Here is a 23712-nt window from a genome sequence, read left to right on the forward strand (position 1 = left end):
CGAGGCTGGTGAAGTCCCTGCGAGTCATCCTCAGACGGAAGGGGAAGGGGAGGAAGAATGCTGTGTCAGGGAATGACAGACGGCAGCTGAAATCCTTCCTGGATGACCTGGTGAGGGACATCAGGGTGGAAAGCAGCCTCGCTCCCTCGGGAGATGGTGGGTCACAGGGTAGTGATGGTAGCAGTCGGGGCCGGAAGGCAAAGAATGCTCTTGGTTTTCTTCGGGATTGTGCGGCTGAGGGCGCCACCGCTCTCAGTGGGAAGGGGACTGGTGCTGAGGCCTAGTGAGCTCCCGACATGAAACTTACCATAGCTAGTTTAAATGTAAACGGTAGCAGGGGCTCTCTCCGCAGATATAACAATCTCTCAGTCCTCAGGGATGGGAGATACGCGGTGAGTTTCCTGCAGGAAACCCATACCACCCCAGGGGACGAGTCCGCTTGGCTCCTGGAGTGGCAGGGCGGGGTCTACATGAGTCACCTTAGCTCCAACTCAAGCGGGGTGGCGACCCTGTTGGCCCCAGCCTTCCGGCCAGAAATCGTAGGAGTCCAAGATGTTGTGCCCGGCCAGAAATCGTAGGAGTCCAAGATGTTGTGCCCGGCCAGAAATCGTAGGAGTCCAAGATGTTGTGCCTGGCCGTCTGCTCCACCTGGCTGTGCGCCTCGATGGAGTACCACTGCATTTTGTCAACGTGTATGCTCCGAGGCGCGGGGTGATGCAGACGCGCCTATTCTGTCAGCTGTCCACCTTGCTGAGTTCCATCGATCCTGGGGACTGCATCATCCTCGGGGGAGACTTCAACTGTACCCTCGAGGTGGAGGACCGCTCGGGCCTCCAATGCGACCCAGCATCGGCGAAAAAGTTAAAGGAGCTAGTCGGCTCCTTTGACTTGGTGGACAGCTGGCGGAATCTTCACCCCGACTCTAGCACCTTCTCCAGAAGATCTAGAGAGGGGGGTTCCCGGATAGACCGCCTGTATATCTCTCGGGCTTATGTCTCCCGCATGTCGGCGTCCTCCATGCGGCCGGTGTCGTGCTCGGATCATCACCTTGTGTGGATGGAATTTACTCCTCTGCACCCTCGGGTGGGATCCGGGTATTGGCACTTTAACAACCGGCTGCTGGAGGAAAGCCAATTCCGGGATTCATTCCGAGCGTTCTGGGCCACCTGGAGAGAGAGACGGAGAGAGTTCTGCTCCCTACGGCTGTGGTGGGATGTGGGCAAGGCCCACATCCGGTTTTTATGTCGGGAGTACACTAGGGGGTCGACAAAGAGGCGGGGCTCTGAGATTGAACGGCTTGAGAGAGCGTTGCTTGACCTAGAGGCCCGTCTTGGTCCGACCGGTGGAGACCATCAAATGTGGCAGGAATACCAGGAGAAGAAGGACGCACTCAGGCATCTGCAGCTTCAGCAGTCCCGAGGTGCATATGTGAGGTCGCAGATCCAAATGCTGCAAGATTTGGACCGCGGCTCACCCTTCTTCTACTCGTTGGAGAAGTGGCGGGGAGTTCAAAAGCAGCTGGTGGAGCTACTGGCTGCTGATGGCTCCTCCGTCACGGATCCTGACGAAATTATCAAAGAAGTCCGCACTTTCTATCGGTCCTTATTCTCACCAGATCTGTCAAATGCGGGGGCGTGCAGTGAGGTCTGGGAAGATTTAGCAAAGGTCAGCCCAGAAGACGCAGCGCGTCTGGACGCTCCCCTGACTCGGGAGGAGCTGTCTACTGCCCTTCGGAAACTCCGGAGGGGTAAGTCCCCTGGCTTAGATGGTCTGAGTGTAGAGTTCTATCAGGCTTTTTGGGATGTCCTGGGGGTCGATTACAGCCTTGTTCTAGGGGAGAGCCTAGCCACCGGGGAAATGCCCCTCTCATGGCGGAGAGCTGTTGTGGTCCTGCTGCCCAAGAAGGGAGACCTTCGCCTGCTAAAGAACTGGCGCCCGGTCTCCCTCTAGTGCGCGTACTATAAGATCTTCGCCCGGGCAATGGCCAACCATCTTGGTTCAGTACTGAGACAGGTGATTCACCCTGACCAATCTTACACGGTGCCGGGCCGCTCCATCCAGGACAACGTCCACCTAGTACGGGACCTGATCCACCTGCAGCAGGAGACTGGGTCCCGGGCAGCGTTTCTCTCTCTTGACCAGGAGAAGGCATTTGACCGGGTAGACCACAGTTTCCTGGTGGGCACTCTGCAGGCCTTTGGACTCGGACCACATTTTGTGGCCCGAGTTCGGCTCCTATACTCTGTCGCGGAGTGTCTTGTTAAGGTCAATGGATCACTGCCAGCGCCCATTCCCTTCAGGAGAGGAGTACGTCAGGGATGCCCCATGTCCGGTCAATTGTACGTGATCTGTGTCGAGCCATTCCTGAGCCTCCTACGGCGAAGGCTGACAGGTTTGGTTCTGCGTGAACCGGACATGGGGGTCGTCCTGTCGGCCTACGCCGATGATGTACTCCTCATGATGACAGATCCCAGTGACCTGCGGAGGATGCGCGAGTGCCAAGAAGTTTTCTCGGCAGCATCCTCTGCTCGGATCAACTGGGCGAAATGTTCCGGACTCTTAGTGGGTCAGTGGCAGGTGGACTCCCTGCCGGAGGAGATGAGAGCTTTTGAGTGGAGCACTAGACGTCTCCTCTATCTGGGAGTCTACCTGAGTCCTTCTGGGGAGACCTGGCTGGCGAACTGGCAGGACCTGGAGACGAAAGTCATGGCCCGGCTGGGGCACTGGTCAGGCCTTCTCAGGGTACTTTCCTATCGAGGCAGAGTGGTGGTCATAAACCAGCTGGTGGCCTCCATGTTGTGGTATCGGATGGTCACCTTGGCCCCTCCTGCCCCGTTTGTTGCGAGAATGCAGAGGAAGTTAGTGGACTTCTTCTGGGGCAACAGGAAACACTGGGTCTCTGCAGCGGTCTTGAGTCTCCCAGTGGGAGAGGGCGGACAGTCGCTGGTGTGCGTTCGAACGCGACTGGCAGCTCTCCGCCTCAGGACTCTGCAGAGATTCCTGGACGCCGAGCACCCTCCCAGGTGGCATGTGTTGGCGACTTTCTTCCTCCGGAGGGGCTGCTGTCTTCACGAAGACATGCGGCTACCACCGGCGGGCGTCAGCCGTACTGCTTTGCGGAGTCTGCCCGGCTTCTATCAGGACCTACTGAGAGTCTGGAACATGGTCGCCTCAGGCCGGGAATCCCCTCCTCAGGCGGAGGGTGGGGTCCTGTCTGACCCTTGCCCTACCTCAGTGGATGTCAGTGCGGCTCAGTTGTGTGGACCGACTCAGGCCGAGCTGCTTGTCGGGCCCAGACCCCGCAATCTTCTCCGGGAGCCGTGTCCACACAACTTGAGCCGTCTCTCATCGATACCCACAGTCCCATTCAGGGATGCAAGTAAGAGGTATTTGTATGGGCTGCTGCTCCACACCCTCCACTTCCTTGCCCTTGTCCACCGTCCCGACACGCCATGGCGGTCGGTCTTTCCACCCGGAGGTGAGGCGGGTCCCCACTGGAAGTCCCTTTATGAGGGGGTTCTTCCCATGCACCTGGGGGATCTCGGCTGGAGGGTGCTGCATAGAGCGGTGCCCTGCAATAAGTTTTTTAGTTTGTACATGGATCTCCCACCCGCATGCCACTTCTGCGGGCTGGAGGAGACCGTGTACCACATGTACATGGAGTGTGCGAGGCTGCAGCCTCTTTTTGCGTATTTGCGTGGGCTGCTTCTCGCCTTCTGGCTGCATTTTAGCCCCACCCTATTTATATATGGTCATCCAGTAAGGAAGGGGGCATGGAGGGATGAGGATGTCCTAGTCAACTTGCTCCTGGGGCTGGCGAAATCCGCCATCCGAGGGTCTTGGAAACGGGTGGCGGGAGGATCTCCCCGGGCAGACTGCCTGGCAATGTTTAGAGGGTATGTTCGTGCCCGCGTAAATATTGAAAAAGAACACGCGCAGTCCATGGCGACCATAGAGGAGTTTCGAGACCGTTGGGCTCCGCGGGGTGTAAGTGCCATCGTGGATAGAGATGGCAACATTTTGGTGTAATGTCTATTGTCTAGTTGTAGTGAAGTAATTGTATTTGCCACTGATTTGTATATATTGTATAGCACCGATATTTGTAATAAAGGATTTCGTAATTTAAAAAAAAAGGGTCAGACACAGAGTGAATCTCCCTCCACACCGTCCCATCACACACTCCCGGGGTCAGACACAGAGTGAAGCTCCCTCTACACCGTCCCATCACACACTCACGGGGTCAGACACAGAGTGAATCTCCCTCCACACTGTCCCATCACACACTCCCGGTGTCAGACACAGAGTGAAGCTCCCTCCACACCGTCCCCTCACACACTCCCGGGGTCAGACACAGAGTGAAGCTCCCTCCACACCGTCCCATCACACACTCCCGGGGTCAGACACAGAGTGAAACTCCCTCCACACCGTCCCATCACACACTCCCGGGGTCAGACACAGAGTGAAGCTCCCTCCACACCGTCCCATCACACACTCCCGGGGTCAGACACAGAGTGAAACTCCCTCCACACCGTCCCATCACACACTCCCGGGGTCAGACACAGAGTGAAACTCCCTCCACACCGTCCCATCACACACTCCCGGGGTCAGACACAGAGTGAAACTCCCTCCACACCGTCCCATCACACACTCTCGGGGTCAGACACAGAGTGAAACTCCCTCCACACTGTCCCATCACACACTCCCGGGGTCAGATACAGAGTGAAACTCCCTCCACACCGTCCCATCACACACTCCCGGGGTCAGACACAGCGTGAAGCTCCCTCCACACCGTCCCATCACACACTCCCGGGGTCAGACACAGAGTGAAGCTCCCTCCACACCGTCCCATCACACACTCCCGGGGTCAGACACAGAGTGAAACTCCCTCCCCTCCGTCCCATCACACACTCCCGGGGTCAGACACAGAGTGAATCTCCCTCCACACCGTCCCATCACACACTCCCGGGGTCAGACACAGAGTGAAGCTCCCTCCATACCGACCCATCACACACTCCTGGGGTCAGACACAGCGTGGTGCTGTACCGAATGATCTGGGAGAAATGGAGGAAAATCTGCTGCATAAAGTTTGTGAGGTGCTTTGGAGGGGATTCGAAGTCGTTCTTGGACATCTTAGTGAGTGGCTGTTTAGTGTGGAGGCTTCATTCCGAGTCTTTCCTGCCAGATTGGACTGGGTTTGTTGGGGGGCTATTAGCCCCATAGCTCGCAGTTGTGGTAGCTGGCAACTCGCCAGGGTGCCGTTTCGCTCCAAAAACACGGAGACAAACGCTTTTGTTCCCCCACTAACATCGAGACAACATCCCTCCTCCTTCGTCGTAGTGATCTTCGTTCGGTGTAGGAGCCGGAGCATCTGTTGAGACGTCTCGACCTCTCACGGCCCGGGAATTCTTCAGGACCAACGGAGCTTTTCCTGCCGTTGGAATTTCTGGCGCCGAGCCAGTAAGGTACTGTCGATCACTGGGTGCTTTCCTACTGCCCCAGCGACAGAAGAATCTTCCATTCCAGCTGTTTAAGGGAATCTAAACCATCTGTTACTCTACTCACTCCAGGACTTTATCACCCGCACCGCCGTATATTTTCCAATTCGGACATAGTGCCAGCATGCCGGACCGGTCTCCAGGGAGCTGCAGGCCTTCGGGGAGTTCTGCAATGACGGCTGCCTCTCCACCCTCGGACAATGCCCCGTTTCGGTAGGTGGAAGATGAGCGCGTCCTGTATTTTGCGTCCTGGAATAACTCTGGAACAATGTGCAGAGGCCATGCAGGACTTGATTGGGGAAGGTGGCATTTAAGAGACACAACCTCAGCAACTTAATCTCTTTCCAGCGCCAGGTGTTCACGCAGCTGATACAGCAAGACGACGTTGAGGGCCGGTTTACTGTCCGACACAAGAGGGTAGACCATCAGGTGTATTGGAGCTCTGAGCGCCCACGATGCCATGCGTGCGGGAAGGTGGGGCGCTTTTGGAGGGACTGTTCCCACACCCGAAACCCTAGGGAGAGCACCAATGCCCCAGCTGCCTCTATCCCGGTTCCTATTCCTGCGCGAGCGCCTGCCCCTACACCTGCCCCTATTCCTGCGCCTGTCCCTGCCCCTGCTCCGGTTCTTATTCCTGTCCCTACACCTGACCCTATTCCTGTGTCTCTTTCAGCCCTGCCCCTGCCCCTGTGGTTCGGGTGGGAGATCTTGAGGCTATGTGCAGGGAGGTTCCGGCAGGGGACAGGGTGGAGCCTGCTCGGGGCAAGAAAGCAAAGAAGAAATACAAGCACCCTAAGAAGTCGGCCCCCGGGAACGCAGAGCTGACGCCCACTTGGGGAAGTGTACAGGTGGACGGGGAGAGTGCCGCCGCCTCGGTGAATCCTGCAGCTGTGTGTTCCTCTGGCTTGAAAAGGAGAAGGGGATCTTCCCCCAAGGGGGCATGGAATGTAGACGCGGGGGAATCCCCGGGAGGGGTGGGAATCCGGGTGGAGGTTGGTTCTAAACCTGAATCCCCAGATGTGGCCTCCAGTCTTGTGGTAGGTGGAGTGATTGTGCAGAAAGGTGGTTTTAGCCCTGTTTATGCAACTGAGACAGCCCGAGAGCCCTCCACCCAGGACTTACTAGTTAGCGTCTCCCTGGAGGCAATAATGTCAGCGGAGCGGAGCCCAGCCTCTGTCACTCTCAGCATCAGGCTGCCGGTGGACCCCTAGAACCGGAGTGCTAGGGTCCACCTTGTAACTGTCTCCTGGGGAGGGTGATGTACTCTCCACATGCCGACCCCTGCAACTAATGGCTTGCAGGGAGTTCCTGGGGATTATCCCTCCATTGTCGCAATTGTGGATAAGGTTGATGTGATGGTGGAGCGGGCAGGTATGAGTGGGGTACCCACTGCGCAGTGTGGGTTACAAGTACAGCCACCTATTAGAACACACGGGGAGGGAGATGGGGGATCTATTTGTAGTGAGGGGTTGGAGGGAGACTCCTTTGATAGCAGGACAATGGACATCCTCATCCCTCCTGAGAAATCCCCGTTGATACCCGTGGAGGAGATCAGAGAGTTCATTCTCACCTCTGAGGTTGCAAAGCATCGGCCTAATCCCATTCCCATTCTGATATGTCTATCCATGGCCTCCTCTATTGTCAAAATGAATCCAAACTCAGATTGGAGGAACAACACCTTATATACCGGCTGGGTAGCCTCCAACCTGATGGCATGAACATTGACTTCCCTAACTTCCGTTAATGCCCCTCCTCCCCTTCTTACCCCATCCCTGACATATTCAGTTGTTTGCCTGTTCTCCATCTCCCTCTGGTGCTCCCCCCTCCTTTCTTTCTCCTGAGGCCTCCCGTCCCATGATCCTTTCCCTTCTCCAGCTCTGTATCACTTTCGCCAATCACCTTTCCAGCTCTTAGTTTCATCCCCCTTCCTTTCCGGTCTTCTCCTATCATTTCGTATTTCCCCCTCCCCCCACTACTTTCAAATCTCTTACTATCTTTCCTTTCGGTTAGTCCTGACGAAGGGTCTCGGCCCGAAACGTCGACAGCGCTTCTCCCTATAGATGCTGCCTGGCCTGCTGTGTTCCACCAGCATTTTGTGTGTGTTGTTGTTTGAATTTCCAGCATCTGCAGATTTCCTCGTGTTTGGCCTAATGTAGCCTCGCTTCGCTGGTCTAGCATGCCGAGACTGGTTAAGACGGAAGGGGAAAGGGAAGAGGAATGCCAGGCGACACTGAAATCCTTCCTGGATGACCTGGTGAGGGACATCAGAGTGGTGAGCAGCTTTACTCGTTCGGGAGATGGTGGGTTACAGGATGGAGTTGGCCCGGAAGGCAAAGAGCAAATGTGGTGAAGGGCGCCACCTAGCGTACTCCCGACCTGAAGCTCACGGTAGCTGCTCGAAATGTAAATGGTAACAGGCGTTCTCTTCGCAGATATAACAATCTCTCAGTTCTCGGGGATGGGAGATATGCGGTGAGTTTCCTGCAGGAAACCCATACCACCCCGGGGTCCAGTCCGCTTGGTTCCTGGAGTGGCAGGGCGGGGTCTACATGAGCCACCTCAGCAACAGCTCTAGTGGGGTGGCGATCCTGCTGGCCCCAACCTTCTAGCCGAAAATCGTGAGTCTAAGATGTCGTGCCCGGCCGTCTGCTCCACCTGGCCGTGCGCCTGGGTGGTGTAATTCTGCATTTTATCAATGTGAATGCCCCGAGGGGCGGGGTGATGCTGACGCGCCTAATCTATCAGCTGTCCACTCTGCTGAGTTCCATCGATCCTGGGGACTGCACCATCCTCGGGGGAGACTTCAACTGTACCCTCGAGGTGGAGGACCGCTCTGGACTCCAGCACGACCCAGTATCGGGAAAGAAGTTAAAGGAGTCAGTCGGCTGCTTTGATTTGGTGGTCACCTGACGGAATATTCACCCCGATTCTAGCGTCTTCTCGAGAAGGTCTGGAGGGGGAGGTTCCCGCATCGGCCGCCTGTATATCTCCCGGGCGTACATCTCCCGCGTGTCGGCGCCCTCCATGGGGCCGGTGTCGTGCTCGGATGATCACCTTGTGTGGATGCACCCTCGGGTGGGATCCGGGTATTGGCACTTTAACAACCGACTGCTGGAGGAGAGCCGATTCCGGGATTCTTTCCGAGCGTTCTGGGTCACCTGAAGAGAGAGACGGGTGATTTCTGCAATGGTAGGAAATGGGCAAAGCCCGCATCCGGTTTTTATGTCGGGAGTACACTAGGGTTTCGACAAAGAGGCGGGGCTCTGACACTGAGCGGCTTGAGAGAGCTTTGCTTGACCTCGAGCTCCGTCTTGGTCCGACCGCTGGAGACCAACACCTATGACATAAATACCAGGAGAAGAAGGACGTACTGAGGAATCTGCAGCTCCAGCAGTCCCGAGGTGCGTACGTAAGGTCAGGGATCCAAATGCTGCAGGATTTAGACCGTGGCTCACCCTTCTTCTACGCGTTGGAGAGGTGGCGGGGAGTCCAAATGCAATTAGTGGAGTTACTGGCTGCTGATGGTTCCTTCGTTACGGACCCTGAAGAAATCAATATAGAAGTCCGTTCATTCTATCGGTCCTTATTCTCACTGGACCAGTCAAATGCAGATTCGTGCAATGAGCTCTGGAAAGATTTGCCTAAGGTCAGCCCTGAGGACGGAGTGCGGCTCCACGCTCTCCTGTATCGGGAAAAGCTGTCTACTGCCCTGAAGCAACTCCGGAGTGGAAAATCCCCTGGCTTAGATGGACTAAGTGTATTGTTTATCAGGGTTTCTGGGATGTCCTAGGGAATGACTACAGCCTTGTCCCAGGGGAGAGCCTCCCCACGGGGAAAATACCCCTCTCATGGCGGAGAGCTGTCGTGGTCCTACTGCCCAAGAAGGGAGACCTTCGCCTGCTAAAGAACGGGCGCCCGGTCTCCCTCTTGTGCGCGGACTACAAGATCTTCGCCCGGGCAATGGCCAACCGTCTTGGTCCAGTACTGAGACAGGTGATTCACCCTGACTAATACACGGTCCCGGGCCGCTCCATCCAGGACAATGTCCACCTAGTACGGGACCTGATCCACCTGCAGCAGGAGACTGGGTCCCGGGCAGCGTTTCTTTCTCTTGACCAGGAGAAGGCGTTTGACTGGGTAGACCACAGTTTCCTGGTGGGCACTCTGCAGGCCTTTGGGCTCGGACCACATTTTGTGGCCCGAGTTCGGCTCCTATACTCTGTCGCGGAGTGCCTTGTTAAGGTCAATGGATCACTGGCAGCGCCCATTCCCTTCAGGAGAGGAGTACGTCAGGGATGCCCCATGTCCGGTCAATTGTACACGATCTGTGTCGAGCCATTCCTGAGCCTCCTACGGCGAAGGCTGACAGGTCTGGTTCTCCGTGAACCGGACATGGGGGTCGTCCTGTCGGCCTACGCCGATGATGTACTCCTCATGATGACAGATCCCAGTGACCTGCAGAGGATGCGCGAGTGCCAAGAAGTTTCTCGGCAGCGTCCTCCGCTGGAGTCAACTGGGCGAAATGTTCCGGACTCTTAGTGGGTCGGTGGCAAGTGGACTCAGGGATGCAAGTAGGAGGTACCTGTATGAGTTGCTGCTCCACACCCTCCACTTCCCAGCCCTTGTCCACCATCCTGACACGCCATGGCGGGCTGTCTTTCCACCTGGAGTTGAGGCTGGTCCCCAATGGAAGTCCCTTTATGAAGGAACTCTTCCCATGCACCTGGGGGATCTGGGGTGGAGGCTGCTGCATAGAGCGGTGTCCTGTAATAAGTTCTTTAGTTTGTACACGGATCTCCCACCCACATGTCACTTCTGCGGGCTGGAGGAGACCGTGTACCACATGTACATGGAGTGTGTGAGGCTGCAGCCCCTTTTTGCGTATTTGCGTGGGCTGCTTCTCGCCTTCTGGCTGCATTTTAGCCCCACCCTGTTTATATATGGTCATCCAGTAAGGAAGGGGGCATGGAGGGATGAGGATGTCCTTGTCAACTTGCTCCTGGGTAAATATTGAGAAGGAATTTGAGCAGTCCACGGCGACCACGGAGGCGTTCCGGCACTGTTGGGCTCTGCGGAATTGCCATCACTGGCAGAGATGGAAAGACTGGTTTAGTGTGTATTGTGTACTTGTAGCGTAGTAATTGTGATAGTCATTGGTTTGTATATATTGTAGCACTGAACATGTAACAAAGATACTTTTATGAAAGAACTAGACATCGGGGTGACCCGTTGGGGCACCCTTTGAGAGAAGGGTAGTGCAGTCTGATGTGACCAGAATGAACATTACATTTCCCTGAATGCTGTTGGTATCGCCTTGCTTTGGAAATTGAAGAAGAAACCCCCAGTTTATTAAAGAACGATGTGTAGCAAGGCAAACATGGCTCCTCCTCGTTTAACGAAGGACACGTTCATTTCTCAGCTCCTTTGTCTCTTCCCCTCTCCTCCTCCTGTGCCAGTTGTTGTCATTCTGGAGACGTGCGTGCCTCTCCTCCTCTGTCTCTTCTTCTCTCATCCCTTCTGTCCTGACTCTTTGATCCTGGAATCGTGCGTCCCTGGCCTCGTCCGATTCTTGTTCACTTCCTCTCCTCGCCGCTTCCCGACGACGTTTGGCGTCATCTATTGACCACAATGTCCCCCTTCTCTTTCCACGCGGTATAATTAGGCTGACCATATTTTTTTTAACCCTAATTCTGGATAGAAGATACGAAGCAGTAACACCAGGATGCTGATTATTCTTGATGATGTGGTTGGCGCTCTCCTAAATGGACGTGATACAGTTACCGCTGCCCTTTGAGTGATGGGTGTCTCGAAGTAGGTCATTGCAATAAGATTTAATAATGTCTTATTGAGGGGTGGCAGTTCGATCTGTCCCGATCCAGCACACACTGATGGTGACATGTGACCGCTACCGTGCGCATGCGTCGTGGGGTCGCGTCGCGGTTTCCATCATGGCTGACATCGGCTCTCGGTTGAAAGCGGGGCTGTTAATTTTGGCGAGTGAGCAATTTTATACGAAGATATAACCCTGGACTTTACCTGCATTCTGTGAGTTAGCGCATTTTAAGTCGATTTGGCCAAAAATAGTGCCGCTGTAATGCACCGTTTGCGCTAATTGGAGATCACAAACAGACAAACGGAACATGAGAGTTTTAGTAGTATATAGGTGAAAAGGGGTCAGTCACAGTGAAGCTCCATTTACTCCCCCCCATCACACACTCCCGGGGTCAGACACAGAGTGAAGCTCCCTCCACACCGTCCCATCACACACTCCCGGGGTCAGACACAGAGTGAAGCTCCCTCCACACCGTCCCATCACACACTCCCGGGGTCAGACACAGAGTGAAGCTCCCTCCACACCGTCCCATCACACACTCCCGGGGTCAGACACAGAGTGAAGCTCCCTCCACACGTCCCATCACACACTCCCGGGGTCAGACACAGAGTGAAACTCCCTCCACACCGTCCCATCACACACTCCCGGGGTCAGACACAGAGTGAGGCTCCCTCCACACCGTCCCATCACACACTCCCGGGGTCAGACACAGAGTGAATCTCCCTCCACACCGTCCCATCACACACTCCCGGGGTCAGACACAGAGTGAAACTCCCTCCACACCGTCCCATCACACACTCCCGGGGTCAGACACAGAGTGAAGCTCCCTCCACACCGTCCCATCACACACTCCCGTGGTCAGACACAGAGTGAAACTCCCTCCACACCGTCCCATCACACACTCCCGGGGTCAGACACAGAGTGAAACTCCCTCCACACCGTCCCATCACACACTCCCGGGGTCAGACACAGAGTGAAACTCCCTCCACACCGTCCCATCACACACTCCCGGGGTCAGGCACAGAGTGAAGCTCCCTCCACACCATCCCATCACACACTCCCGGGGTCAGACACAGAGTGAATCTCCCTCCACACCGTCCCATCACACACTCCCGGGGTCAGACACAGAGTGAAGCTCCCTCCATACTGTCCCATTCCACTCTCCCGGAGTCAGACACAAAAGACACTATATGGTGTACCATAGAATGCCTAGAGTAAAGAATCACAGGTGATACAATTCAGATCCCAGTGTGGATGTTCCATATCCTAGAGATATGGAAACTAGAACTGTGCACGGTGCTCCCGGTGTGGGTCTGACCCAGGGATACGGAGTCTGGAACTGTGCACGGTGCTCCCGGTGTGGGTCTGACCCAGGGACACGAGACTGGAACTGTGCACGGTGCTCCCGGTGTGGGTCTGACCCAGGGATACGGAGACTGGGACTGTGCTCGGTGCTCCCGGTGTGGGTCTGACCCAGGGACACGGAGACTGGGACTGTGCACGGTGCTCCCGGTGTGGGTCTGACCCAGGGATACAGACTGGAACTGTGCTCGGTGCTCCCGGTGTGGGTCTGACCCAGGGACATGGAGACTGGAACTGTGCACGGTGATCCCGGTGTGGGTCTGACCCAGGGATACGGAGACTGGAACTGTGCTCGGTGCTCCCGGTGTGGGTCTGACCCAGGGACACGGAGACTGGAACTGTGCACGGTGCTCCCGGTGTGGGTCAGACCCAGGGACACGGAGACTGGAACTGTGCACGGTGCTCCCGGTGTGGGTCTGACCCAGGGACACGGAGACTGGAACTGTGCACGGTGCTCCCGGTGTGGGTCTGACCCAGGGATACGGAGACTGGGACTGTGCACAGTGCTCCGGGTGTGGGTCTGACCCAGGGATACGGAGGCTGCGACCGTGCACGGTGTTCTCAGGGATACAGACTGGTAAAGTGTGTAAAATCCATGTACAATTGTCATGTGGGGCAGGGGTTCATGGAATGATTGGTTCCTCTCACTAACCTTCCTTCAGTGTGTCAGGATCATCAACGTCATCATAATATTCATTACTGGGTCTCTCAGCCGGTTTTCTGGCGATTCCTGGAATGATAAATCACATGTCAGGGATGTGACATTCTATGTTTCATCTATACAGTTTAACACAGGAAAGGAAGTAGCAGGAGGCCATTTGGCCCCTCTATCCTATCCCACCATGGCTAATCAGCCCTCATCTTCTCTCCTGGCCAGTGTTCAGACATTGTTCTCAGTCTTCTCCAGCCCGAACCTTCAGCCATTACTTCCACTCCCTTTTTAATTATTTTTTTTGCGGTGATACGCCCTCGCCCTCCTTCTGGGGCAGAACAGTCCTGACATTCCTTACCCTCTGCCAGAGGTTCCCCTGCAGCTCCCCCCCATCACAGTGCTAAACGACTCCCCCACCCCCACCCTGATTCTGTATCTCTGTCCCCTTGATTGAGACTCTCCCATGGGGCAAACATCTCCACCTCTCCTCTGTCCTGGCCCCTCAGGGTGTGAGGTGTCTCAGTAAGGTCACTCCTCCTCCTTCGAAGCCCTCATGGGATACAGCTATCATTGGGAAGGAGGTACCACATCATCAGGTTCAGGAATAGTTATTACCCTTCAACCATCAGGCTCCTGAACCAGCGTGGACATCTTCGCTCACCTCAGCACTGAAACGATCATTGAACACGGGACTCTACAAGTCACGTTTTCAGTATTACTTGTCTATCTATTTGCTGTTTAGCATTTGTACAATCTGTCTTTTGCACATTAGCTGTTTGTCAGTCTTGGTATGCAGTTTTGTTATTGGTTCTATATTACCCTGTTCTACCGTAAGATAACAGTCTCAGGGTGGTATTGGGTAATAAACACTTTGATGATACATTCACTTTGAAATTCGAAACGTCTGGCCTCACTTTGTGGACCAGTCCTCTTTCTTATTGCAGGAATTAGCCTGATGAATCTGCACTGGGTTCCCTCAATGTTACACGAACCGTGTTCAAAATATGGAACACGGGACACAGAACATGGAACACAGACAGCATATGAACATATTAATTGACTCACAATGTACTACTGAACAAATTAAGTAAATTATGCCTAATTATACTAATACCACCTGCGTACACAATGTCTATACCCATTCATTCTCTGCACATTCCTGTGCCCATCTGAGACACTCTACCCTCTCTGTCTGCACCACCACCCTGGCTTCACATTCCTGTGCCCATCTGAGACACTCTACCCTCTCTGCCTGCACCACCACCCTGGCTACACATTCCTGTGCCCATCTGAGACACTCTACCCTCTCTTCCTGCACCACCACCCTGGCTTCACATTCCTGTGCCCATCTGAGACACTCTACCCTCTCTTCCTGCACCACCACCCTGGCTTCACATTCCTGTGCCCATCTGAGACACTCTACCCTCTCTGCCTGCACCACCACCCTGGCTGCACATTCCTGTGCCCATCTGAGACATTCTACCCTCTCTGCCTGCACCACCACCCTGGCTTCACATTCCTGTGCCCATCTGAGACACTCTACCCTCTCTGCCTGCACCACCACCCTGGCTTCACATTCCTGTGCCCATCTGAGACACTCTACCCTCTCTGCCTGCACCACCACCCTGGCTTCACATTCCTGTGCCCATCTGAGACACTCTACCCTCTCTTCCTGCACCACCACCCTGGCTTCACATTCCTGTGCCCATCTGAGACACTCTACCCTATCTGTCTGCACCACCACCCTGGCTTCACATTCCTGTGCCCATCTGAGACACTCTACCCTCTCTGCCTGCACCACCACCCTGGCTACACATTCCTGTGCCCATCTGAGACACTCTACCCTCTCTTCCTGCACCACCACCCTGGCTGCACATTCCTGTGCCCATCTGAGACACTCTACCCTCTCTTCCTGCACCACCACCCTGGCTTCACATTCCTGTGCCCATCTGAGACACTCTACCCTCTCTTCCTGCACCACCACCCTGGCTACACATTCCTGTGCCCATCTGAGACACTCTACCCTCTCTTCCTGCACCACCACCCTGGCTTCACATTCCTGTGCCCATCTGAGACACTCTACCCTCTCTGTCTGCACCACCACCCTGGCTTCACATTCCTGTGCCCATCTGAGACACTCTACCCTCTCTGCCTGCACCACCACCCTGGCTTCACATTCCTGTGCCCATCTGAGACACTCTACCCTCTCTGCCTGCACCACCACCCTGGCTACACATTCCTGTGCCCATCTGAGACACTCTACCCTCTCTTCCTGCACCACCACCCTGGCTTCACATTCCTGTGCCCATCTGAGACACTCTACCCTCTCTGTCTGCACCACCACCCTGGCTTCACATTCCTGTGCCCATCTGAGACACTCTACCCTCTCTGCCTGCACCACCACCCTGGCTTCACATTCCTGTGCCCATCTGAGACACTCTACCCTCTCTGCCTGCACCACCACCCTGGCTACACATTCCTGTGCCCATCTGAGACACTCTACCCTCTCTTCCTGCACCACCACCCTGGCTTCACATTCCTGTGCCCATCTGAGACACTCTACCCTCTCTTCCTGCACCACCAACCTGGCTTCACATTCCTGTGCCCATCTGAGACACTCTACCCTCTCTTCCTGCACCACCACCCTGGCTTCACATTCCTGTGCCCATCTGAGACACTCTACCCTCTCTTCCTGCACCACCACCCTGGCTTCACATTCCTGTGCCCATCTGAGACACTCTACCCTCTCTTCCTGCACCACCACCCTGGCTTCACATTCCTGTGCCCATCTGAGACACTCTACCCTCTCTTCCTGCACCACCACCCTGGCTTCACATTCCTGTGCCCATCTGAGACACTCTACCCTCTCTTCCTGCACCACCACCCTGGCTGCACATTCCTGTGCCCATCTGAGACACTCTACCCTCTCTGCCTGCACCACCACCCTGGCTTCACATTCCTGTGCCCATCTGAGACACTCTACCCTCTCTTCCTGCACCACCACCCTGGCTTCACATTCCTGTGCCCATCTGAGACACTCTACCCTCTCTTCCTGCACCACCACCCTGGCTTCACATTCCTGTGCCCATCTGAGACACTCTACCCTCTCTTCCTGCACCACCACCCTGGCTTCACATTCCTGTGCCCATCTGAGACACTCTACCCTCTCTTCCTGCACCACCACCCTGGCTGCACATTCCTGTGCCCATCTGAGACACTCTACCCTCTCTGCCTGCACCACCACCCTGGCTGCACATTCCTGTGCCCATCTGAGACACTCTACCCTCTCTTCCTGCACCACCACCCTGGCTTCACATTCCTGTGCCCATCTGAGACACTCTACCCTCTCTTCCTGCACCACCACCCTGGCTTCACATTCCTGTGCCCATCTGAGACACTCTACCCTCTCTGCCTGCACCACCACCCTGGCTACACATTCCTGTGCCCATCTGAGACACTCTACCCTCTCTGCCTGCACCACCACCCTGGCTGCACATTCCAAACACTCACCACTCACTGTGTTTAAAAAAAAAAAATCTTGCCCTGCACGGCTCCTTTGAAATAGTCCTCTCACCTTAAATGCACTCTCTGTGGTATTAGACGTTTCAACCCTGGGGGAAAGAGATACTAGCTGTCTACTCTGTCTGTGCCTCTGATAAATTTGTAAACTTCTAACAGGCCTCCCAAAAAAGCAACACAGGTTTGTCCAACCTCTTAGGATTTTGTTCTCCGGAGTGTAGAAGAATGAGGGGAGATTTGATAGAGGTATATAAAATTATGATGGGTATAGAGTGAATGCAAGCAGGCTTTTTCCACTGAGGCTAGGGGAGAAAAAAAATAGAGGATACGGGTGAAGGGGGGAAAGTTTAAAGGGAACCTGGGGGGGGCTTCTTCACACAGAGCATGGGGAAGTGTGGAATGAGCTGCCAGATGAAATTGTAAATGCGGGCTCACTTTTAACATTTAAGAAAAAACTGGGACAGGTACATGAATGAGAGGTGTATGGAGGGATATGGGTCAGGTGCAGGTGGACTAGGTAGAAAAATGGTTCGGCACAGCCAAGGAGGGCCAAAAGTCCTGTTTCTGTGCTGTAATGTTCTATGGTTCTCTCCTTATAGCTTGTGCCTTTTAGTCCAGGCAGGATCCTGGTAAACCTCCTCTGCACTCTCTGCAAAGTCTCCATGTCCTTGCTGTAATGGGATAACTAGAGCTGATTACAATGCTCCAGATGTCGTCTAACCAGAGCTTTATAAAGCTGCAACATAGCTTCCTGACTCCTGGTCTCAACTAAAGAAGGCAAGCATGCCGGAAGCCTTCTTTATCATCGTATCACCCTATTCTGTGCAGCCACTTTCAGGGTGTGATGGACTTGTACCCCAGTATCACTTTGTACATCAACACTGTGAATGGCCCGGCCATTAACTGTGTACTGTCCCTTTACATTTGACCTCCCAGAGTACAACACTGCACTTCCACTGGATTTAAGTGTAGGTAAAGAGCGGGTTTATAGTATTCCAGGTGTATCCTGTACAAGTGGAACAACTTCTCGATTCTTGAAGTCCAGCCCCTGTACAACAAAAGACCAAGCTGCCATTTTCCTTCCTAGAGCTGTTGTGAACCTTTGTGCTCCCTGATATCAGATACCTCAATGCTTTTCTCCATTCTCCACACATTCATGTGCCTATCCAAAGTCATCATTTGCATTCCATCTCCATTTTTTCAAGATGGCTGTCTCTGTCGAGGTTGGGGGTGGGGATTCATATGTATGGTTTTAGGGACAGAGGGGAGATAGGGGTCAGAATAGGGTTTATGGACAGGGATGTGGGGAAAATTGGAGGGCAGGTCAGGAATCGGGTGTTGGGCCAATAGACTAGGTGCTTAAGTCAGCAAGACTGGAGTTTGAGGCCTAGTGTTTAAGTCCTCCCTCACTGTCATTGGTGAGATCTGGGGTCAATACGGAAGATCGTAGGCTGAAGGTTGACTATAAATCCAGACATCAAAGTCCAGTGGTCGGAACCCCACGTCAGCGAATCTCTTTGTGCCCAATGTCTGTGAATCCATGAGTCTGCTGGAGGCTGGGGGCCGAAGAGGTTCTGCCCTGGGGTTAGAGAACTGTGTATGTACATGGGTGGCTGGTAGGGAGGAATGGGGCTTGTTTTGTCACCTGCTGTGTTCTGCTTCCTTGTGTTCTGTGTGGTTCTGCCCGGCTTGATGGGCATGTTATGTAGCTGCCAGAATGCGTGCCGACACTTGTGGGTCGCCACTAGCACATCCTCGGGTGTAACCGCAAACGATGCATTTCACTGTGTGTTCCGATGTTCGTGTGCTGAATTAACCTGAGACCTGAGAGTGGCACACCTCCTTTTGCAAAGTGCATGACTTCACCCTGCACCACACTAAACACCTGTCTCTTTGCCTCATCGCAGCATACCCATCTACAAGGTTTCACATCCATAACACCATAACATACTACACAGTTCAACTTCGGGTCTAATTATCATTCAACTATACATCAATATAGTCAAACAAAACAGCATTCCTCCGGGGCTAAGGTGCAAAACACATCACCAACAGCGCACAGCACATATCACATACAGTAACACATAGCAGATATAGCTACGATCATATAGCCCATCGAGCATCTTGCCACTCAACCGAGGCTGATGTATCTTAACCCCATTCTCCTGCCTTCTCTTTGTAACCCTTAGCTCCTCACCGATCAAGAACCTATCCTTAGATATAACCAATGACTTGGCCTCCACAGTAGCACAGATTCACCGCTAAAGAGCTTCCTCCTTTTCTCATAAACACAAGAGATTCAGCAAATGTTGTAAAAACCTGTGAAACAGATACAAAATGCTGGAGGGACTCGGCAGCATTTATGGAAAGGAATAAAGAGTTTATGAAGAATCTTGGCCTGAAACGTCAGCCCTGTTTTCCTTTCCATTGATGCTGCCTGACCCAATGAGGTCCTCCAGCATTTTGTGTCTGTGTTCCTCCTTAGCTCTGTTCTATCGGGGCATCCTTTTATTGTGAGGGACCCTCTTCAAACCATTCACATTCTTCCATAGATATGGTGCCCAAAACTGTCCACAATACTCTAAATGTGTCCTGACCAATGCCTTATAAATATTACAACCCTGTAACTATATTCTAATCTGCTCGAAATGAATGCTAACATTGCATTTATCTTCTTTCCCACCGACTCAACCTGCAAGTTATCCTTTAGGGAATCCTGCATGAGGATTCCCAAGTCCCGTTGTACCCCTGATTGCTAAATTTTCTCCCCGTTGAAAATAATTGACACCTTTATTCCTTCTACAAAAGTGCAGTATCGTCCACTTCCTGACTCTGTATTACATCTACCAATTCTTTGCCCATTCTCCTAATCTGTCCAAGACCTTCTGCAGACTCCCAGCTTCCTAAACATTACCTGCCCCTCCAGGTATCTTTGGCACCATCTGGCTAAAGAGACATCAATTCCTTCATCTAGATCAGGGGTGTCAAACTCATTTTAGGTCACAGGCCGGATTGAGCAAAATGCAGCTTCATGCGGGCCAGATCAGTCGGACGCGTGCAAACGCAGCTTTCGTTGCCTCCGTTTTTTCAGCCTGCTCTCATGTGTCTCAGTCTCTGCTATAACTACAAAGTGTTTCACTTTACAAATTCCGTTTCTTATGAAGAAGACTGCCGAATAAACACTAAAAACCCTGAAAACCTGGTACCTGAATAAACTCAGCATTAGCCATATCATACGCCATAGGCGCTTCGATTACTGGGGCCAGCTTTAATAGTAATTAGATATTATCTCGCGGGCCAAAGATAATTCCACCACGGGCCGGATTTGGCCCGCGGGCCTTGAGTTTGACATATATGATCTAGATCATTGACCAACAACATGAAAAGGAGTGGTCCCTACACCAACCCCTACAGAATGAGCACCACTATTCACCAGCAACCAACCAAAAAAGGCTCGCTTTATTCCCACTGTTTGCCTCCTACTTGACAGCCAATCTTCTATCCGTGCTAGTAACTTTCCTGTAATACCTTGGGCTCTTATCTTGCTAAGCAGCTTCTTGAATTGCACTTTGTCAAAGGCTTTCTGAAAATCCAAGTAAACAACATCCACTCTCTCCTTTGTCTGTCCCGTCTGTTATTTCCTCAAAGAATTCCAACGGATTTGCAAGCAAGATTTTCCCTTAAGGAAACTATGTTGACTTTGGCCTATTTTATCATGTGTCTCCAAGTACATTGAAACCTCATCCTTAATAGTGGACTCCAACATCTTCCCAACCCCTGAAGTCAGGCTAACTGGCCTATACTTTTCTGACTTTTCGCCTCCCTCCCTACCTCTTCAACACTGCTGCCCCTCCACATACCCTGTAGACGGAACATTTTATTTCCTTCTGGTCATTAATGTAAAGAAAAAAAGTTCAAATAAAATATATTATCAGAGTACATACATGTCACCACATACAACCCTGAGATCCTTTTTCTGTGTGCATACTTTGCAAATCTATAGAATAGTAACTGTAACCAGGATCTGTAAACTGTAAATATCAGGAACTGGAAATTGTAAGCAAACTGTGCAAATGCGGATAAATAAATTAATAGCAATAAATAACAAGCATGAAATAACGAGTAAAAAAGAGTCCGTAAATGAGTGTAGTTATACCCTTTTGTTCGAGAGCCTAATGGTTGAGAGGTAGTAACTGCTCCTGAACAAGCCACTGAGAGCCATGAATTCCTGCTGAAGGGTCTCAGCCTGAAATGCCAACTGTGTTTTCCCTCCACAGATGCTGCCTGACCTGCTGAGGTCCTCCAAGATCCTGTGCACCTTCGAGAACTGCGTCACTAGTTCAATACTGTCAGTCTGAAAAATGTTCTAACTCTATGATTTTTGCGTGACAGCAAAGCTTTCAACAAACTTCAACTCATATACTGGGCTTTTAATTTATGTTGTGGCAGGTCTTATGGAAATCTAAATAGATCATATTGACAGATTCTATAAACAACTCCAACCCCCCCCCCCCCCCCCCACCCACCAGACATATAGTCATTGAGCTACATGCCAGTGCCATTTACCCAAATTATCTTCTATCCCATGGACCTACCTCATCCTCTGGTAGCTCGTCCATATATAGACCACTTTCTAAGTGAAGAAATTGCTCCTCAGACCACTATTAAATCTCTGCCCTCCCACCTTAAATCTATGCCCTCTAGTACTGATACCCCAAACCTGAGAAATAAAACTGTACACATTCACCCCAAGTATTCCCCTTATGATTTAATACACCTCTGTAAGGTCACCTCTCAGACTCCTATACTTCAGTGAATAAAGTCCCAACCTGCCTGACCTCTCTCCATAACTCAGTCCCTCAAGTCCTGGCAATGTCCTCATATATTTCATTTACACTCTTTCCAACTTAATAGCATCTTTGCTATAGAAGGGCAGTTAAAACTGGGCACAATATTCTGACAAAGGGTCTCGGCCCGAAACATTGACAGCGCTTCTCCTTATAGGTGCTGCCTGGCCTGCTGTGTTCCACCAGCATTTTGTGTGTGTTGTTTGAATTTCCAGCATCTGCAGATTTCCTCGTGTTTGCACAGTATTCCAAATGTAGCCTCACCAACATCTCATACAAGTGCCACATAAAGTCCTGATTTCTCTAGTTACTGCCCTGCCTGAGAAAGATACCATGAAAGAATTTGAACAACTTTGTCAAGTAGAATTTACCTATCATTAAACCTATGTTAATGAGGTTTGATTCTATTAATCTTTCCGAAATAATTAGTTATTCTGCTTTTGATTATTGACAGCTGCCAATGATTGATCTTAAACTAACTGCACAATGATTCTTCAGATTCTCTCTTTTCTTTTATGAACCAAGAATTCACACAGACAGATTCCCAACTTTTGGAAATCTCCCAGAAATTTGTGAATTTTAAAAATTTTCCATGACTGGGATCTTTTCCTCTGAAGCCTTTAAGTAACTGGGATCTGCCAATTACGTTCTGGAGAAGGTCATGTTTTACCCTTAAGAATCTCTCTGATCTGTGCGTGTGAGATCTCATCAGCACAGGTGCACCTCCATGTGGCGTGCTTTGTCCCCTGCTCTATTCTCTTTATACTTACGACTGTGAGACTAAGCACAGCTCCAATACCATATTTAAACTTGCTGATGACACCACTGCTGTAAACCGAATCAAAGGTTGCGATGAATTAGGGAGATTGAAAATCTGGCTGAGTGGTGCCACAACAACAACCTCTCACTCAACATCAGCAATACCAAGGAGCTGATTATTGTCTTCAGCAGGAGGGAGCCAGAGGTCTACGAGCCTTGGCTGTTATCATTTCTGAGGACCGGTCTTTGGCCCAGCACACAGGTGCAACTATGAAGAAAGTACGGCAGTACCTCTACTTCCTTATAACTTTGCAAAGATTCGACCTGGCATCTAAAACTTTGACAAACTTCTAGAGATGTGTGGTGGAGAATATATTGACTGGCTGCATCACGGTCTGGTCCAGAAATGCGAATGTCCTCGAATAGAAAATCCTACAAAATGTAGTGGATTTGGCCCAGTCCTTCCCATCATTGGGCACATCTACATGGAGTACTATCCGAGGAAAGCAGCATCCATCGTCAGGGACCCCACCACCCAGGCCATGCTCTCTTCTTGGTGTCATCATCAAGAAGGAGGTACAGGAGCTTCAGGACTCACACCACCAGGCACAGGAACAGTTATTAACCCTCAACCATCAGACTCTTGAACCAGACTGGATGGCTTCACTCAACTTTACTTGCCCCATTATTGAACTGTTCCCATAGCCTTTGGGCTCACTTTCAAGGACTCTTCATCTCATGTTCTCAATATGTATTGCTTTATTATTATTATTATTATTATTATTATTATTATTATTTCTTTTTCTATTTGCAGTTTGTTTGTTTCCTGTTGCACTCTGGTTGTCTGCCCTGCTGTTACAGTTCTTCATTGAGTATGCCCATATGAAAATGAATCTCAGGGTTGTATATACTGACATATATGGACTTTGATAATAAATTTACTTTGAACTTAAAACTCAATGGATAGGAAGAACCTTGCCTTCAACGGTGAGGTTTGCCTGTTGTTTAAGGTCAGTCAAATTCACAGGATAGGTGAAATACAATGTTTGTGTACACATGCTCCTGACTCAAGCACTTCGTCTGGCAGCTTTTTTAATAGACTCACCACCCTCTGAGGGAGAAAGACCGTACTCTCTCCGGTCCTGTTCACCCTGTACACATCTGACTTCCAATATAACTCGGAGTCCTGCCATGTGCAGAAGTTCTCTGATGACACGGCCATAGTGGGGTGTGTCAGGAATGGAC

General features: G+C 52.0%; 1 protein-coding gene across 8 annotated transcripts in view; it reads right to left on the reverse strand.

Annotated features, from left to right (window-relative positions):
• The window catches only part of LOC140731887 (scavenger receptor cysteine-rich type 1 protein M130-like), a 97233-nt gene that overhangs the window by 19346 nt on the left and 54175 nt on the right, over window positions 1-23712 (reverse strand). For all 8 annotated transcript variants that reach the window (XM_073053893.1, XM_073053884.1, XM_073053853.1 and 5 more), the window contains one exon: window positions 13343-13420. In XM_073053893.1, the coding sequence (XP_072909994.1) occupies window positions 13343-13420 (78 nt within the window). The remainder of the gene's footprint in view (window positions 1-13342; window positions 13421-23712) is intronic.

This window comes from Hemitrygon akajei, chromosome 1 (assembly GCF_048418815.1).
Source record: "Hemitrygon akajei chromosome 1, sHemAka1.3, whole genome shotgun sequence".
In the NCBI taxonomy this organism is placed as follows: Eukaryota; Metazoa; Chordata; class Chondrichthyes; order Myliobatiformes; family Dasyatidae; genus Hemitrygon; species Hemitrygon akajei.